General features: G+C 38.7%; 1 protein-coding gene across 1 annotated transcript; it reads left to right on the top strand.

Annotated features, from left to right (window-relative positions):
• Positions 1-3482: 3482 nt before the first annotated feature.
• LOC307065187 (protein-lysine methyltransferase METTL21E-like) lies at positions 3483-18815 on the top strand (the record flags this gene model as incomplete). Its single annotated transcript, XM_079722010.1, has 5 exons — positions 3483-3552; positions 4399-4422; positions 14298-14464; positions 15538-15655; positions 18412-18815. The coding sequence occupies 5 exons, from the start codon at positions 3483-3485 to the stop codon at positions 18813-18815; spliced, it is 783 nt and encodes a 260-aa protein (XP_079578136.1).
• Between the last annotated feature and the right edge of the window lie 281 nt (positions 18816-19096).

The raw sequence follows: 19096 nt of genomic DNA, 5'->3' as shown, positions 1-19096 counted from the left end.
CCTAGATATGTTTGCAAAAAAGCCTGTTTACTCGTCTGTATGCTAATATAGAAGTCTGGAAAAAAATCATTAGTAGCTTATGCCATAAATACAGTATTTACAGAACAGTTTGATATTATACCTTTTTTTCTCTTAATCCTGCAACCAAGGTATATCCTTTTACAAGGGAGGAAACAAGTTTACAGATGTTAACTGACTTTACCAAATTCACCCAACTAGAAGGAAACCATTGTGACCTGAACTCAAATCTTCTAGTTCAAAATTCAGGGTGCTTATATTACCTAGAAAATAGGTTGCCTGTTAAAGACAAACAGCAGCAAAGCAAATTTATCATTATTCAAAGTAAGTGGGACACCTATAACTTATTTAGGATGGTGACCATCGTATACTTTTTCTATAAAATTATCTTTCAGCTTATTAGTCTTTTCTTTTGCTTTCTTTATATTTGCTGTTAAACTCATCTATGGAGCTCTTTATTTCATTTATTTTATTTTCAGTTCTATTTGACTTATAGATTCCAGTTCTCTGGTGTAATTCTTGTCATCTATTTTTTATAATATCTTAATCACAATTACTTTAAAGTCTGTGTCAAAAAGCTCCAATATCTGGGTTACCTGTGGGTTTGTTTCTATTGTCTGTTTCTTGGTATGACTAGTAAACTTTAAATGAATGCTGGACATTACGTATAAAAGATTGTGGATCTTGTGCATCTTCCTCTGGAGAGGATTCCAGAAGGTATTCTGGCAGGCAGCAGGGGGGAATTTTATTTTACTTTAATCAGGACCGAGTGGATGTCTTTGTAAGTCTTTGTAAGACTCCATCTCCTAGTTTCCTCCCATTCCTAAAAAGTAGTTTTCCAGGGATACTAACTGTCTGCTGGCGTGTTTCTCTCATCTTTTGAGCTTTGCTCTGTTTTTAGCCACATTATGCTTGGAAAATTAGCATCTTGCCCTAAACATCTTACTGTGCAAATACCTTGAATGAAAAGTCAGTGCTGAGTGTCAGGCTTACTTCTCTGTCCCTTCTTTCTGTGATCTTGGGCTCCCAATTCCTGGCAGCCTCACAGGCTCCAAACACTATTCCCTTGTCTCCCTAGCTAAAGCTCTCATGGTGTCCTTTCTTGTGTTCCTCTCTTGGGCTTCTCACCCCTTTACACCAATAATCAGCAAAAGCATGGAATTCTTGGCTGCCTTGGAAGCTGTCTGTTGCCTTGTAACAGGTGTGTGTGTGTGTGTGTGTGTGTGTGTGTGTGTGTAAAATATGCTTTTCTAGTTATACTGGGAGGCAGAAGTCTCTGTGTACTTCTTTTTAACCGTTCAATGAAACTGAAATAATCATTGTCATTATGTCAGTTTAGATGATTGATTTAGATATTCTGCCTCTTAGGAGATCCAGCACTGAGGTTTCTTGATCTTTTAAATAACTTGTGGGAGAAGACAGGTGGTTTTTATGTTCCAAATAATTCTTAATTCTTGTTTTAAAAAGACCCAAATAAGGGAGTGTGTCCTCTGCCCAGAATTAGCTGCCTATGAATAATTGTTTTCATCATTTAGGATTTTGCAGTTTCCAGGATGTTTTTTACCTAACATATTCATCTCACAAATAGATATTATGTACCTTTTATGTCTCTGCTTTATAGATGAGGAAGCCAAGAAACACACTAAGTCAATGCCTAAAAATCACAGGCTGATTATTGACAGGAATGACTAAAATCAGGCTCCCAGACCACTAGTCCTGTCCGATACATTAACGTGACCTCCGTCCATCATGGTATGTGAAGTATTTCTTAGAAGCTGTACCCACACTCCTAAGTTTAACTTTACAATATTGCTCGATTTCATTACCTGTAATAACTTCTTATTCAGGCTATTTTCAGTGATCGGGGGAATTAATTCGTACTCTGAGATGCAGCCCTAAATGCACATGAGCAGGTACACAGGCGACATACACCCTCAGCCTTCCTATTCACTCTGAGTAGGAAGGAACTGTGGAAATATAATTCCTGCGTCCAGATCACTGCTGCACACACACTCTCAAACATTCTGGTGTGGTCATCTGATTCTAAAAATAGTGTTTGCACCCAGACAGGTGACCTGAAAAACACATGGCCTCCGTTTCACTGGACGTCATAGCTGTGGACTCACATAACTCCTGGCATCAAAGTTAAAAATAATCGCTTTGCCCCGATAACCTTCACTCACTTGCAGGAATAGTTTTTACTTTACCTGTTGGCCCTTGCTCTGTTCACGAGACGCTCACATGGAATGTGCCTACTTACTTTCTTCAACCCCCTTATTTATGGGCGTTCCAACCGCACTGCTATATGATCAGAGGCTGTGAAGCTGCAGCTGTCAGGATTAGTCCTCTGTGAGGACTCGCTGCCAGTGTGTACAGTAGTAACCTGCGTGCTTTGGTGCTCGCCTTTCAGGCACCGTCAGAGGTCTCGTCAGCAAAGCAAAAGTTGTGGATGATACTTTTGAACCTTCTAGAAACTCAGCTAACTCCTATATATAGGTATGTCCAGACTTAACATTTAATAAATGTTGACCTTCAGGCAGGCACGTGTCATAAAGACTGCTTTCTTTAATGGAAGAGAAACTAAATTGGGAACAAAATGGCTGACCACTTGGGCTACTGTTTAGCCATGGAACCTTTGATTTTCCTTGTTTGTAAACTGTAGGGAAAATAATTTGTCTCCTGATTTACTGAGCATATTGTAAAGAAAAACGTGTTGATTATGAAATGTGTTTTGGGAGCCTTGGAAGAAAGGAATGAATATAAATTCATGATAGTACAGTGATTATTAAATGATTCAAAAACTGATACCTAGAACATCAAATTGTTGTTTTCCAAAGTTGGAATTACAGCTTGTTTAAGCTTATTCACATGATATGTTCTGCTTGAGAGGCATAAAATACTTGAATTTCTTTAATTTTAAATGCGTTTGCTGAGATGGTATGGATTTTTTTTTAAAGAAGAAGCTACTTAAAAAAACCATTTGGTGGTTGGGCTATTTGCCCCTGGGTACATGCTGATGACCACGGATGAGAGCAACTCTGCATCTATTACTATGTAGGAAGCTTTGTTTTAGATTAATGCTATGGTTTTCACTACACTGAATGAAACCCATTCTCTCCCAATGTTTTAATCACCTCTTAAGTTTTAGGATCGCTCTCTGACTAGTCAGCATAAAGATGATGCCTTGCTTCATGATAGCTGAGGTGGTCTCTGGTGAAGAACATGTTTTCTTTTTCCAGGAGCTTCTAAAATTTCTGACCCTGAATTTTGGTTGTACTAGATAGATTGCGTTTCAGTGCACTCTTTTTAAAATCATGATTTATTAATAAGATATTTTAATATAATTTTCTCTGCTGTATTTGATGTTAAACTTTATTAGGTAAATATGAAAGCACTTAACACACATTTTGAATTAATTATTACCATTTGATATTTTAATGTATTATTTGCCTAGTTTTCAAGAAATGATCAAGAAAGCATCAATATATAGCCATCCCTTAGTTCATCACTTAATGGATCTCAAAGCTCCAAAAGGTAAATTATTTTATGTTTCTTTATGTAATTTGGCCAATTCTAAGAAGACAAACAACAGAATGTAAATGTTTACCTTTGCAGTGTTCGCTGATGTCATAAAGAGAGCTAGGACTTTTATCAATTGCATATTATATCTTGGCTTGTGTTTGCTAGCCTGTAACTATCTCTAATAATGTTTAATGTCCCCTGCTATACCTGTGGGCCTGATGATATGTTAGAGCTAATTTTGACAGATAATAAATCAAATATATAGACTTGCTAGGTATTTAGCGTTTTGTTTTTTTTTTAATCTGGAAAAGTGGAATAAATTTTTCCCCAAGTGCTATACACTAAGTATATGATTGTGATTTCATGGTTATTTCTTTTCAGATAGGAAGATTGCAAGAGAGATAAAATAGTTTTATGTAAAACTAAAGGTTTTTACAAATGCTTCCATGAAAAAGCCATGAAAAATGATTTTAAACTATAAAATATTTCTAGACTGTGCTTATGGTCCCTCTGATGTATTCATTAGAGGCAAATAATAATGTATTTTGACCTCTTGTGGTAAGGAGAATTTAAGGTTGAATTCTACTTCCAGTGGAATTATTTGGAATTGACCCACTGTTTTTTACATCATCCTAAATATCAAGTATGACTTTGCATAGATTACATAATATAACTATCCCCACTGTCTTGAGATAAAAAGTGCAGACATATGCTCTTGACATAGACTAGAAGAATTATTGCCATGGTTTTATAGAACAGTTGTAGTACAAATTTAATTATCCTGGCTTCTTTCTCTTTCTCCTTTACGCTGTGGATATTTTCTAAGGACTAGAGTCCTGTTTTCTTCGCCTTTTTTAGGCATACCAGGTGGCCTCTACCTAGGTGAGCATGTCTTCAGGCCAAGAGAGCTGGGTGTATGCCCAGTGTTGGCAGCCTATGTGGCTTAAACATGTACGGTTTTGCTGTAGTAATTTTTGCAAATCTAAACATTTAAAGTCATAATCACTTAGAGAATCCAGCCATTTAGATGATTTGAATGAAGATGCAGTTTCTCTGCAGTTTATGAATAAAATGTCCTCACTATCATTACCATAATGCTTGGTTTCAACTTTGCATATGATAATTCGGCAAATTACAAAGGCTATGGAAGAAGTTCAAGGTAAGGTGGAGACAGAACTAACAAGAAAATAGTTTACAACACGAACAGACGCAGCCCCTAATCATCTACATTGTCAGCTGAAGCTTTAAAAATACATTCATAGGCACAGTGCTAAGGGGATTAAGTGTGTGCCACTGGGGCAGAGTCAGATTGCATTTTGTTGGAAAGGCTCCCACTAACCAGTAGAACACTCAGTTCTCAAGTACTGTAGGGTCGTGACTTTTCCTGTCCTGTTTATACTTAGTCATCTTGTGCTTGGAATGGAGCAAACCCACAGCCCAGTTCTTGTATTTCAACCCTGGCCTGAAGATCCAAAGAATTATAGGATGTCACTTAGTTATGCACAGATTAAATTTAGGACTGTAGTGGATGCTAAAAATTCCTCTGTCTATGGTTTCTAATGTTGCATTCTAATCTAAACCGTCTAAAACCTCATCCACGTTAACTATTCCGAATCTCTTAGGTTGCCTACTCTTGACAACGGCGGCTCTCTGGCTGTTAGCACAAGTAGCAGTGTGTTATAAAGGGCACTCCTCAGGGTCTGCAGCCTTGGAACAGGTTCGTACTAACCCGAGGCGCAGTGATTCCCATGCACAGTGACTCCCAGATCTGTCCTTCCAACTGCTCACTTGACGTCCTCCATCCTGCCTTGTGTTAGTTTGGTTCCTTCAGGAAGCAGATGCCAGAATGGGATTTAACGTGCACGAGATTTATTGGAGGAAATGTCCGTGGAGGGTAAAGGGGGAAGGAGCAGAAGAAGGCCGGGTGGGCAGAGGCCGCATCACAGCTCTGAGAGAGTCTCGGGCAGGCCCACGGGGAGTCAGCCCACAGAAGCTGCCCCCTGGATGAGCGTCCTCAGCAGCGGGAGAGGGGCCGGCTTAGAGGCAGCCCAGGGGAAGCCTGGCCTCCGAGGAGCCAGGGGAACCTGCTGCAGCACGTTCTCTTAATCCAAGCAGCACACCTCCGTAGCCAGCGTGCCAGATGGCAGATCCAGATGCATTAAAAAATAATTTTCCTTTTGCAGATTTGCCCCTCCGCCTGTATTTTCTGTCTCGGTTTATGGGAACCTCATTTCTCCGGCTACCCAGAAACCTGGACTCATGCCAGCCTTTCTCCTTTCCCCACACCCATCACCATCACATCCCGTTGATCTTTACCTCCTAATACGTTCCTCTACCCCTCACCCCCTGTTTGCAGCATCGTCTTGATTATTTCTTCTCTTGACAGTTGTAACTGCCTTCTAACTGGCCTCCCCAACCCTGGGCTCGCTCCCTTTCTTTATCCTCTCTAGTTCTTTCTCCACAGATACATGAACTTTTTAAAAATTAACATCTTGTCACATTCTCCTCCTCCCTAAAATTCTTCAGTGCCTCAGTGTTTCCTATAGGATAAAATCGAGACTTCTTAGCATGACACACAGTGTTTTATCTCATGCTATGACCCCCACTTATCCTATATTCGAGTTCTCAGTTTCCCAAACTGGAAAATTGGTCAAGAGTCATTCGCCAGTGGGCTTCTGCACATGTAGATACCTACGTACAGTGTATCTTGCCTTCTCTTATCTGACTTACAGACCCATAGTCACCAAGGCTCAGGTCATTCTTGGCTGAGCTCTCTGAGGCATGGAGCTTTCTCTTTCTGTTTTTGAGTTAACTAGTTAACTCTCTATTCGACCACTTATATGTTGCTCTGTCTTTGTATTCACAGTGCCCATGTACTCAGTAAATGAGGGAACGAATGAATTAGGTATAACTGAGGCCTAATGGCTGGACTTAAAATCTGCTCATTAGGGATGATCTTGTATTTCCAGCCACTAGTCAGTTGACTCTTTTCAGGACCAGGTACAATGTATTACTTAGGGATAGCACGAAGTCTTTCACAAGGATCTTCATAAACCTTTACAGGGTTGGATTAATGGAAAATATGGCTTTTATAAGCAACACTGCCTCAATATAGGAAGAAGGAAGTTTGAGTAATTCTATTGCTGCTTGAGAAACATACCAAACTAGAGTCTGGGTTAATATATTAATATACTAGTTGGAGTACTATAGCCGCATAATTACTAATGTGAAAATCATCCATCGACACGTTTTACATGTTTAAAAAGTAACCTGAATAAGTATCTGCTAGATAAGACTAATAAATGTTCCATGTATTGAATAAAAATAACTCAAACATGATTATCTGCCTCAGATATCTTCAAAACTCAGGGCTGAATGTCAAGTTTGAATGTCACTTATTGCGTCTTTTAAGGCACTGTTTGATTTCACGTGTGTTTGTATTACTTTGTTGAGGGAATCACTTTTCCAAAAAAATGCTGTAACGCATGTGCTTCTATGGGGCTTTACCGTTACAGATTTATAAAGTATTAATTCCCAGTATAATCCTGGGAAGGAGGCCGTGAGGTATCTAGTCATCCTCATTTTGCAGATGAGAAAACTGAGATTTACTGTTGAAATAACGGTCACATAGCTAGAAATTTGGACCTTCGGGGACTGGACTCATCTTAAGACTCTCATTTTGGTGCTTTTTCTGTCTTATAAATTTTCATGTGGTTTTACTTTGAGCTTTAAAAAGTAAGGATTTTTAAATGGAGTTTTCATTTTGAAAAAAAAAACAAAAACAAAAATGACTGGGGCGTCTACCACTGCCTCAAGAGCTCACAAATTCACGCTTGGCTCCCAGACCCAGGGCTGCTGCCTCACTTCAGACTCTTGCATCTTTTGTCTAGATTATTATGTCTTTCCATTAGCTTCTACGTAGCCTCAGCTGCTGCTGCCAGAAGTCAGTTCTCAAATACCAATTTTGATTGTGTCAGTTCTTGTCCTAATGATTTTTATTGGCTCCTGTCCACCTTGTAGAAGAAAGGTAAACATTGCCCACAGGTCTGATCCCAGCCTGCTTTCTTCAGGTTTATTTTCTGCACCAGCTTGTACACCAGCTCCCCGGTCCTTCCAGGCTCTCAAGCTGGCTTCCATACCCTGGCAGTGTTGCATCTCCCTTGACTTTGCTTCCTTCCTTCTCTGCCTGGCAGCCTTCCCCTTCCCTCCACCTCAACTCAAATGTCTCCTCCTTGAGGATGCTTCTCCTGATTTGACCAAGCAGTGGTGCTTGCCATAGCACCTCAGAAATATTTCTTTTATTCCACTTATCACACTTCATTGGCATCTGTTTAGTTGTCTCTCCCCGGTACGATCCCAGCAGCAGGCTCCGAGTACAACTAGATTTGGTTCTGTTTTTTTCCCACTTGCATCCTGAGCAGTGTCAGTAAAAAAAATGAATTTTCTTTCTTTGGTAATTGTAGCTATCATTTGAGCCACGTGATGAAAGTTACAGCTTCTTTTTATTCTTGAAAGTACGTGGACATCCAGACAAAAAACATTCGTGAAAATGTCTCAAGAATTAGTTTCAACATGAGGGCTCGAGACCTTGACATTGCTGAGGCATTCAGAATTGTAGCTTTCAGGTTTACCTGTGACCATTCACTAATCTGAAAATATCTTTAACATCTTTAAAAAAAATTCTCTAGGTATTTCTAAGAAGCACATGACATTCACCTTTGAATAGAAGATTCGATTGAATGACAGTGTCTTTCATTTCGTTGAGGGGTTTTTACTTTAAATTTCACAGACAGGTTTCTGTGACAGCCCTCAAATGGAAGCTTGAATTCACTTGTCATAGCTATTAAAGGATTTTTTTCTTTTCATGTATTTCTGTGATTTGACCCTTCCATCTATTATTGCTGTTATTGACCTTAAAAGTATAAAAGAGAAGAATACAGACAGAGCCTCTACTTTTGAGGGCTTCTTACAATCCAGACTTGGAAATCAATTCACTGTCGAATTTTCCTCTTAAGAAAAACATCATCGTGATGTGGCAGAATCTTGCTAATTTTTACTTCATACTTGAAACCCCTTTAATTCTCTGGAGAACAAGAGCACCTGGTAGATTTTATTCACTATCAGCAAAGATTTAATAGCAGGAAAATGGTGTTAAGCCTTTTTATGTATAAAAAAGCATTAAAATAGATAAGCCTAAGAGAGCAACATAATTATAATACTTTCTTGATTATGTTTTATTTATAATCTGTTTTAATATTTGTGTTCGATACTAAATTTATTAATAAAATAATATTCTAAGATTCTAGTGGATAGCTCTTATCTAATGGTATAGATATCAGAAGTTTTCTGATTTTCATGCCGGGAAACCAAATCCAACATTTTGTGTAACATTTCCTCATTTTAGTTATTTGTCCTGAGGCCTAAGTACTAGATAACAAGCAGAGAATATGTATGGAAAAATTATTCTTCAGAAGTGTACCTCAGAATTCCGTTGTGTGATAATGCTGTTAATTTTGGGGGAAAGTTGCTGTTCAAATCTTACCTAAAAACCAAAGAATATCCACTCATTCATTAACCTTCTCAAGATTCAATCCCATAATCAACAAATAACTAAGCATGCACTTTGAGGGGCCCACTCTTTGTGTATTATGTTTGGAGCATAGATGTCCCCTTGTTATTACAACAAGGTGACATTAGGGACGCCTTTGTAATAGTGCAGCTCTTTCCGTTAGATTCCTGTCCAACGGTTCTTGTCATCAACCTTGAAATGGGTGGTGATATTGCTGAAACACTAAACTTGTCTTTTGATTTAAATAAATAACTACGGTTAAGATTGTTACCTCAGGGAGTTCCCTAATGGTCCGGTGGTTAGGAGTCGGTGCTTTCACTGCGGTGGGCCCGGGTTCAATCCCTTGTCGGGGAATTAAGACCCTGCAAGCTGTGAGGCACAGCCAAAAAAAAATTCTTACCTCAAAATCTTTAAATAGAAGTTAATGCTGAAAAACAGCAAAGTTTTAAGATGGACATAATTGTTTGTGTACATTTGCTTTTAAAATCCAATGTATTACATCTAGACAAATTATTTCAAGTAACCAAGTTCAGTATTGGTTTCCTGCTGTAAATTATGCTGTTTTTTATGAGTGTCTCTTCTTACGGAATGAGTGGAGTTACATAGTCTTTAAATTCAAAAGAGAATACTAAAACACTGTCAGTTAAATTTTTTTCAGCCTGATAATGTTTTCTAAAAGATATGTGGTCATCCTAGGTGTGTGACTAATTTCAAATGACCATGTATGATGGATAGAATTTTGTTCTTTTAGAGTGTATGTGCAATTAATAGTGGTTACTGTTGTTTCTTGAAATCTCTTGGAAGATTATTTTGGAGGGGTGTAAGTCATTTTTGATTATGTAATATATTCACGTATATTTTTAATCTCATTTCTATATAGAAGTAAAGATGTCATTCTTTAAAAAAAAGACTAGCTCTGTTTATTTAGAAAGATAGTGAAAAAATAGGAATCATTTGTTATTACACTGTAGTTGTTGGGACAGCAGCACTGATCTGGTCAACTAACCTCTAAAAGAAAGTGCAAAGTCGGAGATGTCAGTGTGGTAGCTGTAGATATTCACTGGCAAAGTTTTTATAACAATGATTGGAACTTTAGAAGATGCTCCTGGGATTTAGTGTACTCTAACATCTATTAATCCCCGATACCTTAGGTGACTTGTCAGAGAAGTGCTGCATTTACAAGGGGTTTGCAAGGAGGCCCCAGAGGGCACATTCAGCTAAAGGTCAAGGAAGCAATTAATGTTCTCTGCTTTTCCCTAAAGAACTTCCAGAGCAAAAGCTGCCCCTCCACCCCCCATCTTAGCAAGGCAAGTGAATCTAGTGAAATGAAAGTTAAAGTTCAAATACAACATATTACCAATATTATTTGGTTCTTAGAGCTCTTCCTGTGAATGTGAATACGTGCCGTGGTTTAAGGAGAAATACAGTGAAATATATTAGGAGAGGTGACTCTTGCTGAAGACTATCCGTTTTTCATCTCTTTGTTTTCTCTGCATCTCTGCCAAAGGTCAGTGTTTGTGGTGGTGATAGAGTGGGTGGTAGAGGGGGCCCCTCTGTGGCATGCACTGAGATTAGAGTCCTTTGGAGAATGCTTGGTTCTGTCTGGATCCTATCAGGGCTCTGTGCAGGGATCACAGAATTTAGGACCAGAAATCATCTTGGCTGAATGTCCCTGCTGGATTGTGGCCACTGAAGGAATTTTCCAACAAGGGCCAACTTAATTTACCTCCATCTTTCCACTGTATTCCTCAAATGCTAGGAAATGATGTTATTGGAGCTCATAGGACAGTTTGACAACTACATCTTCCCTTAGGACTCAGAGACTCAAGACCCCTCGCTCCTGTTCTTGCTTCAGTGCCGTGGAGAAATTGGAAAGTCTCTTGAGGCCTTCACTGACTTACGTGGTGCATGTTCATCATCTCAGAAAGGCCCCACTGTTGTATGTATATCTGTCTGTATCTTGTCTCATTCATTCATTCATTCATCCATTCATCTATTCTTCTTTTACCCATTTCCTACTTCCTTTCCTTTTCCACCTCCCTCCTGGCAACCATTCTAGTGTGTTTGATGTGTATCTTTGATAAATATTTTCACGCATATCCGCTTAAGGACTTGTGTAAAAATTTGGGGGTGGGGGCAGGATTGCTGGGTTGTAGGACATTTGTATATTTAGTTTAACAAAATGCCTTAGATTGCTCTCCAGAATGACTGCAACATTCTGTATTCTCACCAGTGGTACCTGAGCTTCTGCCATCCCCACAAGCCCCCTATCACTCAGCACTGTCCAGCTTCTAATTTTTGTTAGTTTAATGAGTATAAGAGATAACCTTGTTTTAATTTGTCCGTATCTGAGTTGGAACATTTCCATGTTGCTTTGTGGCTTTTTTGGTTTCGTCTTCTGTAATCTGCCAGTTTATCTCCTTTGCTTATTTTTCATTGTGGTTACTATCTTTCTCCTTGCCAATTTGGAGGTTATACAGATTTCTTGTATATTCGAGATATTATCTCTTTTCAGTCTTAGACATTGTAGAAGATGTTCTCTCATCTGTCATCTTTTAATCTCATCCACACTTTTAATTTTCATTCACAGAATAGAAATCTTCACTTTTGATATAAGAATATTCATCACTTTTGGGTACTGTAGATTTTAAGAAGTTTCTCTCCTCCCTACTTTCACAAAGATATCATCTTATACTATTAAATTTTTTTCCCTCTTACATTTGGTCTTTAATCCCTCTGGAAACTGCCTTTATAAAAGATTTTACGTAGAGATCCAGTTTTATTTTTCTCCATATTATGTGGCAGCTAACCCACCCCCTCTATCTACATGGGTTTGTCTCTGAGATACCTATTTTGCCCACTGGTCCATTTATCTCTTGCACCAATACCATACTGTTTTTGTTACTTGGCTTTGTGGTATACCTAAATATCTAATAAAGCAAATATTCTTCTACCTCTTATTCTTCTTTTGCAAAGTTAACTCTTTATGGATGTTTATTCTTCCATTTAAGTTTTGGAGTGAGTATATCAAGTTTCTTAAAAAAGCTAACTGGAATTATGATTGATATTGTATTGAATATATATGACATTTTTATAGTATTAAGTCACCCCATTTGTGCATAGAGCCTCTCTCCATTTATTCATATCATCTTTTATATCTTGCGCTAAAAAATATTTCAAAACAGCAAGTATGAATTTGGGATTGCTGAATGTAATTTCAGCCTTGAGGTGTGTACAAGAATTTTGAAAGACGTGTTTAGAATGGCAGACATTTAACATATCATCTAGATGTAAGCAATGATTCTGTTCTACTTGAAAATAAAGGACTGCAGCCCTAGATACTCTTATTGGTTAAGTTCTCTCTCAGGCAGGACTTTGCCCAGCTCAGCCTACCTCATGAGGGAGGTGGGAAGGGGGTATCAGCACATGAGGGCTGACATTTTAAGGCACAGCTACCCCTCACACTAGGAAAAACCATGGTCCAATCCACATTTTAAGCTGCTAATCAGATGAATGGCTTTTCCTCTCTTGCAAGGAGGAGCTAGTAAGGGACTAGAAAAGGAGGAAGACATGGGAAAATGTGCCAGAGTGTTCTAATGTATAACCTCATCTGTTTCCTGGATTATTCCCCAACTAGGGCTGTTCAAAGATGCCTCTTCATCTTTAAGCTCCCAGTCCCTTATTTGGAGTAACAGTCTTACTTTCTCAGTTCACAGTGATATCACCATTCTGCGGTAAATACCTCTAATCTATAATTTATCCTCCATGTATAGATACATAGACTCCACATCACATTGTTACCATTTTCTTTAATTTTTTTTTGTGTGTGTGAGAGAACATTTAAGATCTACTCTTTTAGCAAATTTCAAGTATACAACACATTATTATTAACTGTAGTCATGGTGCTGTACATTAGATCTCCAGCACTTATTCATCTTACAAACTTCGTACCCTTTGACCTACATCTCTGCATTTCCCCCACCCCCTGCCCCTGGTAACCACCATTCTACTCACTGCTTCTACAAGTAACTATAGAATTTTCAGTCAAATACCCCACAATCCAATATTTTTGTTTATGTGGTGATCTTGTTTTATCATTTAGTTTCATGACCAAAATATAATAACAGTTGCAATGACAATAATTATAATAATTTATTGAACTCTGTGTAACAAAGTGCTAAGCACTTTATATACATCATCTCATTTAAATCTTCCAACACTATTTGATGTAGGTTCTTTTATCTTTCACATTTTACAAACAGGGAAATGGAGGCTTAGAGAGAGGTGTGTATCTTGCTCCCTAACTAGTTTCTGAATTCTTAGAGGCAACTGGATTTTTAAAAATTATATCATAGCTTTTTAATAGTGCAGATAGGGGCTTTGGAACAACCAAAAAGGAGCTCAAATTGTGGCTCCTTCATTTACAATTTGCATGAGCTTGGTCAAGCTGACAAAGCCCTCTGAGTCTTAGTTTCATTATCTGTAAAAGTGCAAATAGTAATGCCTACCTCACAATGTTGTTGCAAAAATTTCGAGAAATATTATATACGTATCTACCATGGTCTGGCCTGTGAAGTGTGTGCTCAGTAATTGGTGGTTGATGTTGCTTATGAAACCTATGCAATATTGTGGATGTTAAGATGCCATGAGTTGTCACCAAATAATAATATAAAATAAGTAATAATAAAATAACACAAGGGTATATTGTTGGGTGGTATCAAATGTCTTTTGTCTGGATAAAGGCAGGTCATAAAAGATCTGCTACTATTCCATTATTCAAATAACTGGAATCGCACCGTGTAGCCAATACGAATAGTTGAGATCTTAGATTCCATCACCAATCTTTCTTTTGCTCTGTGAGTAGATTGGTAGCCTTTAAAATACATTGCTTTTTAAAAAAGTATATCAGTTATTGTTTATTTCACATAGCATTGCAGAAATGTCTAATGGTGATTTCAACCTCAGTGAAAATCAGAAGGATGTTGCTATCCTGATGTATGAAATATTAGCTTCTGTTAAGAGTTATTTTCAAATAGCTTACCTTACTATTATTATGTTGCACCTAAAATCAGTGCCTATTCAAAAGCAACTTAGCATAAGTAGAGATGCTGCACCTCCATCAGGTTCTCCTTTGCTATGGTTTAGTACCACAACCACTGCCTTTTTTTTTTTTTCCCCCTCCTTTCAGAGAACAGAGAAGCTGATGATGACAGGAAAGTGGTTGCAGAGATCATGCAGAGGTGTTTTGTTCCAGCTTTTGTAACAGCCATCTCCTGGGAGGGATTTCATTTCGTTGGTCATGAGATTCGGATTACTGAAGCCATGGATTGTTACGGTGCTATTGTTTGGCCATCGGTATGAATTCATACAAAGTTTGCTGCATTTCAATGAGTTCTCATCCAGTGTTGTTCGTTATTATATACTGTTTGGAAGGAGAAAGGAGGCTCCATGGTTCTCTTTTGTGACCTCAAACAACACTAAAATTTAGAAATCACGAAATTGGGAAGATGCTTTTACCAATGAATTCTATTTCTGATTTGTAGCATTAATAAAGAGTGTTGTTTACACCTTCAGTTTTTTGTGACGATAAGTCACAGAAGTTTAGAATAGTAAACATTTTAATTTCCCATTTAACTCGTTCCATTTGAGTTAAACAATTATAATGAAATCTGTTTCAGTCTCAACACGCAGAATATTCTAAAAGGCCACCACTTATTTATCAATTGTCCTATGAAGGGTGCAGAACCCCTCCCCCCACTGTCTGCCTCAATCCCAAACACACACTTCTTTTTTTTTCTTTTATAAATTTATTTATTTTTGGCTACGTTGGGTCTTTGTTGCCGTGCGCAGGCTTTCTCTAGTTGTGGCGAGCGGGGGCTACTCTTCGTTGCCGTGCATGGGCTTCTCATTGCGGTGGCTTCTCTTGTTGCGGAGCATGGGCTCTAGGCATGCGGGCTTCAGTAGTTGCGGCACGCGGGCTCAGTGGTTGTGTCGCATGGGCTTAGTTGTTCCGCAGCATGTGGGATCTTCCCGGACCAGGGCTCAAACCTGTGTTCCCTGCATTGGCAGATGGATTCTTAACCACTGCGCCACCAGGGAAGCCCCACACACTTCTTTAAAATGACTGTTATTATTAGAAATTGCTTCCTTTAAGGATAATCAAGCCTAAGTAACTGAACTCTATATTCTTAGTTCTCTTTTCTCCCCAACAATCCCCAAGGACTTTTCCTATCCTAAGTGTTGAACCTATTGAAGGATGTACTTCTGTGGATAATTTTCTGTAGTGATGTGTATGGATGCACACATGCACTCACATGGGCTCATATACATATCATAGCGTTCGTGGGGTATTTATCTAATAGAGTTTAATTTTACTTTCTGTGACTACTTGCCAAACACTACTTTTTTCTTTCTTTGAATTTTCTTAGGCCCTTGTTCTATGCTATTTTCTGGAAACAAACGTAAAGCAGTATAACATGGTTGACAAAAATGTGATTGAAATTGGAGCTGGAACAGGGTTAGTCTCCATCGTGGCGAGTTTACTTGGTAAGCAGGTGTTTTTGATTGAGTGGGATCAGAGAATTCCATGATCCTGTATCATTAGTTGCATTTACTATCCAGTTTACTATGACCTGGGCCTATTTTTAACCCCTTAATTTGTTGAATGAGCTTTATCAGGAGACTGATGTTAAAGCCACCCATTTGGTTTTCTGGGAAGCTGGATTTTTATCCTGGCTAACTGGGACATGCACCCCAGCATCCTGACTGCTGGAGGACGTGTGAAATACTAGGCATAGGCAGAGCTTACTATGCGGACTCAGACGATCTTTATTTAAATTTTAGCCCCATTTCAACATTTCCAAGTACTTGTATATTCCTTTTGGGTTTTGAAGTCCTATGCTTTTATGAAAAAACATCTGTTAGAATAGAGAAAGAGTGTGAGAAATCACGTCTGCTTCTAAGTTTAGGCGTTTGTCCATCAATTAATTTTCTCAGTTATTTCCATTTTTCTTTTGCAATCCCTTGTTCTTTCACCAGCATCTTCTTTTCCAACTAAATGTGTGATTGTCTATATGTATGCCTGACCCTGCTTCAGTTCAATCTTTTTTGTTGTTGTTATCTATTTCATGGCCTTAATTTAGCTGCCTTCTCTGATGTGTGCTACCCAAATCTGTCTTGATTTCCTTGATCTTCGGAAGTGCACACCTGCCACCCTAAAATTTTGAGAGGAATTCAAGATTTAGCAATTTACAACTTTCTAAACACTGGGGAAATATAAGACCCTTGAAGTCCTCTCCAAATATATTTTTTAGATTGCTCTGTCCTGATATTGCTTTCTAAAGTCACCATTCCATTTAGTATGGACAGTGTCAGAGGCACATTGGATTTATACCTGAAGGCTTCCTCATTTAAGAGCAGAATTTGTGTTTCGGGAAGTCGTTCATTCATTAAAAAATTAAAAAATATTTTTTATTGGAGTATAATTGCTTTACAATGTGTTAGTTTCTGCTGTACAACAAAGTGAATCAGCTATACGTATACATATATCTTCTCCCTCTTGGACCTCCCTGCCCCCCATCCCACCCATCTAGGTCATCACAGAGCACTGAGCTGAGCTCCCTGTGCTATAGTGCAGGTTCCTACTATTTATTTTACACATGGTAGTGTATTTATGTCAAACCTAATCCCCCAATTCATCCCACCCTCCCCTTCCCCACTGTGTCCACATGTCTGTTCTCTACGCCTGTGTCTCTATTCCTGCCCTGGAACTAGGTTCACCTGGACCGTTTTTCTAGATTCCACATATATGTGTTAATATACAATATTTGTTTTTCCCTTTCTCGCTTACTTCACTCTGTATGACAGACTCTAGGTCCATTCACATCTCTACAAATGACCCGATTTCATTCCTTTTTATGGCTGAGTAATATTACACTGTACATATGTGCCACATCTTCTTTATCCATTCATCTGTCAGTGGACATCTAGGTTGCTATCAAGACCTGTCTATTGTAAATAGTGCTGCAATGAACATTGGGGTGCATGTGTCTTTTTGAATTATGGTTTGATCCTTTTGGTCTGCTCCTGTAACTTAAAACAAATATCAAAAGGTGGAAACTTTGTTTAGTCAGTGATGATATTTACCTCTCTAGACACAAAGATCTTAATAGTCAGATAGTTTCTATTCCTATGGGCAGGGTCGGGGGACAGAGGGGGTCATTCCTTATCTTGGGATTTTAAAAAGATTTGTGAAAAATGATAGACCCACCCACCCCACTAGAATGTAGAGATTCATATCTCTATGATTCTACCAATGAAATGCTTATTTTCCTCCCATTTTAATATTTTCCAGAAAATACAGTCAGTGGCCAGAGAAACTTGCCATCTTGGGTGAAGAGTGGGCTCTAAACTGGTCTGGGCTGAACTAGACTTTCCTTCCAGTTCTGCTTTCATGTCTGATGATGTAGAATCAGCCAATCCTAGGCTTATTTACACATTGTTTTCAGCCTCTGCTACTGCTCAAAGTTCACTTTAAGGGCCAAATTTTGTTGGTTTTTGCTTTCTGATTTCTTCCTGACAATGACCACCAGTATTCACTTTTACCTCAGGAATTGTTTATATCTTCTTCATCTGAGCATTCTGTCCTGTGTCTATGATGTTTGGTTATATGCACACTATATGTGGGTTGTAGCTAGGTTTTAACATCTCTTAATGGGAAGAGACAGACTTATAATGGGGTCAAGCTGAAAACATGGGCATGAACATGGGTGTCCTGATACTTTCCATGTAATGACATTGAAAAGTCTTCTCTCCTCCCTCCATTTCTCACACTTGAGCACTTCCTGGTCAACGATAGGATGCCCAGTGTTATATACACCCGTTTGGTCTCACATGACTGGGGCTCGGACTTCTTTTAGTGAAGAACCGTTTCATCTTTCAATTGTGACATCTGATTGTTCCAATGAGGGTACCAAATACTTTGAATTTCCCTTTCTCTTGATTTTTTAAGTAGATAAATAGAAAATAACAGCAACAATAACAAAACAAGACAGACAAAAAACCAGGAGAACAGAAAAGTGCAACAGAGTGCAGAAGTTCCTGGGGAATCTAGTTGTTTTTAAGGGGAGGCATAAAGGTGCCTTAGCATCCATTTTGAAGGGATTTCCCTCCTGTGTGTACTGACCAGTCCTTGACATGAGGTTAGCATTTGTGCAGAATTGCAAAGTGCATGGTGGCTTGAAACATAATTGCTTTACCTTATCCCATGAAGGTTACTTTTCCTACTGTCCTTTGTTTCCCAGGTGCACACGTGACTGCCACAGATTTACCTGAGTTACTTGGAAACCTGCAATATAATATTTCCCAAAACACCAAAATGAAATGTAAGCATTTGCCTCAGGTTAAAGAGCTCTCCTGGGGTGTAGCTTTAGACAAGAACTTTCCCAAGGCTTCCAGCAACTTTGACTACATCCTGGCGGCCGATGTTGTCTATGCTCATCCATTTCTGGAAGAACTCCTCATTACCTTTGACCATCTGTGCAAAGAAACCACCGTCATCCTCTGGGTCATGAAATTCAGGTTGGAGAAGGAAAATAAATTTGTAGATAGATTTAAGGAGTTGTTTAACCTGGAGGAGATTTCCAGTTTCCCTAGCCTGAATATTAAGTTGTATAAAGCTATGAAGAAAAATTGGAGGAGTGCCTGATATCCTCAGAGGAGGACTTGGGAAGGGAAGGCAATTTCTAGTGATTATTATTGCTTTAACAAAGAACCTGGATGATCTGATATAGCTGACTTTCCCAAGGGGACACACACACACACACACACACACACACACACATGTGCACACGCGCCTTGCCCCAGACAGGGATTTTCCCAGATATAGCACACAGGTGTATAGGATGGCAAAGCCATTCTGTGTGGTAATTGGTTAGGACAATGTCTGCTTTTCTTATCTTTCTATAGTACCATTTAAATTATTATCAT

The sequence above is a fragment of the Hyperoodon ampullatus genome, assembly GCF_949752795.1.
Source record: "Hyperoodon ampullatus genome assembly, chromosome: 16".
Taxonomy (NCBI): Eukaryota; Metazoa; Chordata; class Mammalia; order Artiodactyla; family Ziphiidae; genus Hyperoodon; species Hyperoodon ampullatus.
This window is presented reverse-complemented; position numbering and strand designations above follow the sequence as displayed.